Below are 4,347 nucleotides of genomic sequence, written 5' to 3'. Positions count from 1 at the left end.
GTTTTTGTTATATTGTTTATTTCTTAGATTCCATCTATAAGTAAAAACATAATATTTGTCTTTCTCTGTCTGACTTACTTCACTAAGTGTAATCCCCTACAGGTCCATCCATGCTGTTGCACATGGCTAACTTTCATTCTTTTTTATGGCTGAGTAATAATCCATTGTCTATATACACCACGTCTTCTTTAACCGTTCATCTGTTGATGGACACAGGTTGTTTCCATGTCTTGGCTATAGTAAATAGTGCTGCTATGAAGTTGTCCATAGCTAACTTCTTAACTATTCTTACTGCATTCTTATGATAAATGGCACGAAGTGACTTACATGGTGGGGCTGTACCATGTAGGTGGCAGTAAACGCCCTGTAATGCTGAACCTGGTGTCTTAATTTATAGGGTCAGTTATATCCAGTAGGAGAAAGCTTACACCATCACAGACTTTGTCTGAAGTCTCCTCTATGAGTCCTTAGAACTGATTTCCTTTTTCCCTTCACCGTACTTCATCCCGTTCCAGTAGTGAACCCTCCGATCCCATAGAACATGTAAAAACTGTGCTGAGTGATGTGATGAGATATTTAGCCACTTGCAGAGAAAAAAATTAGAAAGCGAACTATATTGTTACAGAGATGCTAATATTTCTAAATGCAAGAATCCATTTTCTCCATGCATACTGTCCGCAGTTGCTTACTGTCTACTTCTTTTCTTGGCTGGCTCCCTCCTGGGCCTTCTTTTACAACTGCTGTAGTGGTGGCTGGCATAGAGCAACTCTGGTAGTATTCCAGAGTCTCTGACTGTTGCACATGGAGTGGTTCAAACGGCAGCACGGGCTCAGAGCAGCAGTTTCCTGACTCCTCTCAAATGGTATCTCATATTGTTTTTGGCTTCTTTAAACGGGTCAAGGAAGAGGAAGACTTTGGAAGGAGGTGGGTGGTGGTTAGAAATTAGACTTTAAATTCCTTTTTCTAATACTATGCCTACCTCATTTTCTGTCTTCATCAAAGTGAAGCTTGAACTTGGCCTGAAACTCTTGTTTGAAGTATCATCAGTCTTTGGAAAAATCTATAATGAAAGTCATTTACTTCAAAGCACATGGGTTCGGGAGGTTGGGTCTTTTCTGAACCAAGTGCCAGCGTTTGTCGCTGACCTGACCCAGGTCTGTGGCTGATGCTGAGCAACTCTGGCTGGAAGACCAGGCCTGTGCTGTGCTTCCACTTGAATCCCCTGGGAGGTGTCGGCTCCTCATCATCTAAGCAGTTGTTCCCAGAGCATTACCACGTGTTGAATGTTTTTCTACTCTGATTTCAGATGTTCAACTTCTTTGCAAAAAAATCCCTCAAATAAAATGAAATGTTTCCATATAAAAAGCTTTGATAGGGGAATGCTGAAACCAGATCTGCCTGGGGACTGTCACACCAAATCCTTCCTTTTAATTATCCACACTAATGAGAGAGGGCAGTGGCATTGTCCAGAAATCACTGTGTTTTGGTTTTAGAATATCCTTTATCCTTGACTTTAAGGTGGGGGTGTAGAACAGCGTAAATGATGCTCTAAGTACATTGCATTTGGGAGACTTGACCTGCTCGGCATGTGGTCTGGTTTCCCTTTCCCAGTCCTTCTGTTTACATCCCCAACCCCGTTTCACCCAGAAGATGGTTTTACCCTCACTTCTACCTTCCATCTCCTAGCCCCCAAGTGACAGTATGTGCCAGCCAGAGCTGAGCTATCCTTTCTCTGAAAGTCACCCAAGTCTATCATGCATGTGGAAAAAATATAAATTTAGTTTTGTAATGTTCAACAGAGTTGTTTTCAAATGGTAATGTACGTAATGATGGTGTAACACTGAAGAGCAGAGTCCCTAGAGGCAGGCAGCCTGAATTTGAATCCTAACCCTGCCACATAGTAGCTGTGTGACATTGGGCAAGTTACTTAACTTCTCTGTGGTTCAGTTGCCTTATTGGTGAAATGGAGATGATAATAGAACCACCTCGTAGGGTTGTTTTGAAGATGATATTTATAAAGCACTCAGAAGAGTGCCTGGCATATAGAAGGATCTATATAAGTGTTTGCTGCTGTTATTGTTTTAATGCAATAAAAAGAAATATGTCGTTCATTTATTCAGTATATTTCTCAAGCACATAAAACTGTATACAAAGTCTCCTAACTTGAATGTCATACATAAGAAGGTAAAAGGAGGTGATCTAAGGGGATGGGGTGGAAGTGGCAAATGTAACTGAGATGATCTCGATGACCTTGTTTTTGGTTTTCCAGTTCTCCGAGCAGCTGTGGCCAGGAATGTGTCTGTAGCTGAAGGCAAGGACCTGGGCCTGGCTTGCAACATCACGACGGACCGAGCGGACGACGTCAGACCCGAGGTGACGTGGTCCTTCAGCCGGACGCCCGACAGCGCGTTGCCTGGCTCCCGTGTGCTGGCTCGGCTGGACCGTGACTCCCTGGTGCACAGCTCTCCTCGTGTGGCCCTGAGTCACATGGATGCACGCTCCTACCACCTACTGGTTCGAGATGTCAGCAAAGAAAATGCTGGCTACTATTTCTGCCTTGTGGCGCTCTGGACCCCCGGCCACAACAGGACCTGGCACAAGGTGGCGGAGGCTGTGTCGGCTCCGGCTGCCGTGACTGTGACCTGGCTAGGTGAGTGGTTTTGGAGGGTGGCTCTTCACCTCCCTGGCTTAATTCTTCCCCTGGGATCTGGAGAGGAGTCAAGGAGCTGTGTGTTTTGCATTATTGTGGCATTCTTGATATCGACAAGCATACTTTCTCCTGGATATCCCAAGCTGGGGAGGAGAGAAGGCAAAACTGGCTGAAACAGAATCTGGCAGTCAAGGGAGATGTTTAGATGATGTGGCCTCAGTTGTCTCAATGCCCTCATTTGAGAGGATACAGTTTCCTTTTGTGGTCAGAGATTTGCAGGCTTGGGGGTCCTGCTGATTGGCTCTTTGAAATGGATCTTTGTTGGAGGGAGCACACTGCCATTCTCCCTCTCTTTTCCCTAGACTCCTAGGTATTCTCTGGTAGGAGGAGCTGTTGCTTTTTAAAGCCCAGGGAAGAAAAAGAATTCCTTCAGTTAATGGAACACAGTTTTTCACGGAATGCCTTGGCATCCCAAAATGATTTTTTTTTTTTGCAGATACCAATTAAATGTAAGGGCCTTCCTGTTTCCCCACCTTTTCTGGAGGGTCCTCTCCCCAAGTCTGATTCCCTGGGGAGAGGCAGAGTGCCTTCAACCGTTGCCCACCTTGCCACTCATGCAATTGCTACTTGTCATATATATGAAGGTCATTGTCATATCCTTTTCTTCTTCTTCTTTTTTTTTACCACTGTCATCCTCCGCATCTCTTATTTTTCTGAGTGCTTTTCCTAATTTTGTTACCATCTTGTAATTAATTGCAAGTGAACTTAGGCAGGATGGGACCAAGGGGAGTATGGAGCGCCTTGCTTCCCATGTCCATTACTGCAAAGATGGACACAGGCCTGCGGGTCAGCCTCTTCCCTGTTTTGAGCTTGATCGCTCTACTGTCCTCTGACCATTCTAAGCCCACACGAAGGCATTTGGCATTGCTCTACTAGGAGATGAAACCGATCTTTAAAGGCTAGGAAATCATTTCCTCCTTTGTTTAATGCTATACATCCTCGCTCCATGAGCCCCAGCTCATTCCTCAGCTCTTTCTTGTCTCTGCATTGAAATCTTCTCCCAGGCTAGTGGCACATTCACTGTCTTGTTTCTTCCTAATAAGCCATTATTTGGCAGAGATGGGGAGTTGGCAAGTGGGGACAGAAGGGGGGCAGGGAGAGGAAGAGTAATAAGAAAGTAAGCAGAGGGTCCTTCCAATTCGGAGCGAGACGAGGCGGGCTGTTAGTCATCCCTGGTAGCAAAGTGATTCTTTGATATCTACAGAGTGAAAGGAGCAGGGTTTATCTGGCGAGCTTTTATTCCTGCCGCCTGAACCCTGCGCAAAGAGACTCACTATGAAGTACTGAACTGGAACAATGTTAGCCCAGCTAGAACTCTCCTTAGCAACCTTCAAAATAAAACAGATGTTGTCAGCACCGAAAGAAGAGTTTTCATCTCGAGCTGAATGTGTCTCACAGCCCTGATCCTCGGTGCGTTGTGCCCTGCTGTCAGATCCCACCCCTGCCTCCTGCATCCCTCCCCCACTGGCTTAGACTCACAGCTCCGGCGGGTTTTTTTTCTTTCTCTTTTTTTTTTTTTAAAGAAAGTGCTGCCTGCACTCCAATTTGAGGGCCTCTTTGAAGTCCTCCTGCATTGATCCCAGCCTACCCTGGGGGGAGATGGCGGGACTGGCGGGGAGAGGAGGGGGGGGCTGGGG

General features: G+C 45.8%; 1 protein-coding gene across 1 annotated transcript in view; it reads left to right on the top strand.

Annotated features, from left to right (window-relative positions):
* Nucleotides 1-4,347, top strand: part of PTGFRN (prostaglandin F2 receptor inhibitor) — a 115,107-nt gene that overhangs the window by 74,653 nt on the left and 36,107 nt on the right. The window contains exon 4 of the mRNA XM_010831018.1: nucleotides 2,270-2,650. Coding sequence (XP_010829320.1) covers nucleotides 2,270-2,650 — 381 coding nt within the window. The remainder of the gene's footprint in view (nucleotides 1-2,269; nucleotides 2,651-4,347) is intronic.

This window comes from Bison bison, unplaced genomic scaffold, assembly GCF_000754665.1.
Source record: "Bison bison bison isolate TAMUID 2011002044 unplaced genomic scaffold, Bison_UMD1.0 scf7180017864519, whole genome shotgun sequence".
NCBI classification, from domain to species: domain Eukaryota; kingdom Metazoa; phylum Chordata; class Mammalia; order Artiodactyla; family Bovidae; genus Bison; species Bison bison.
Note: the sequence above shows the minus strand (reverse complement) of the source record. Positions and strands in the feature narration are given on the sequence as shown.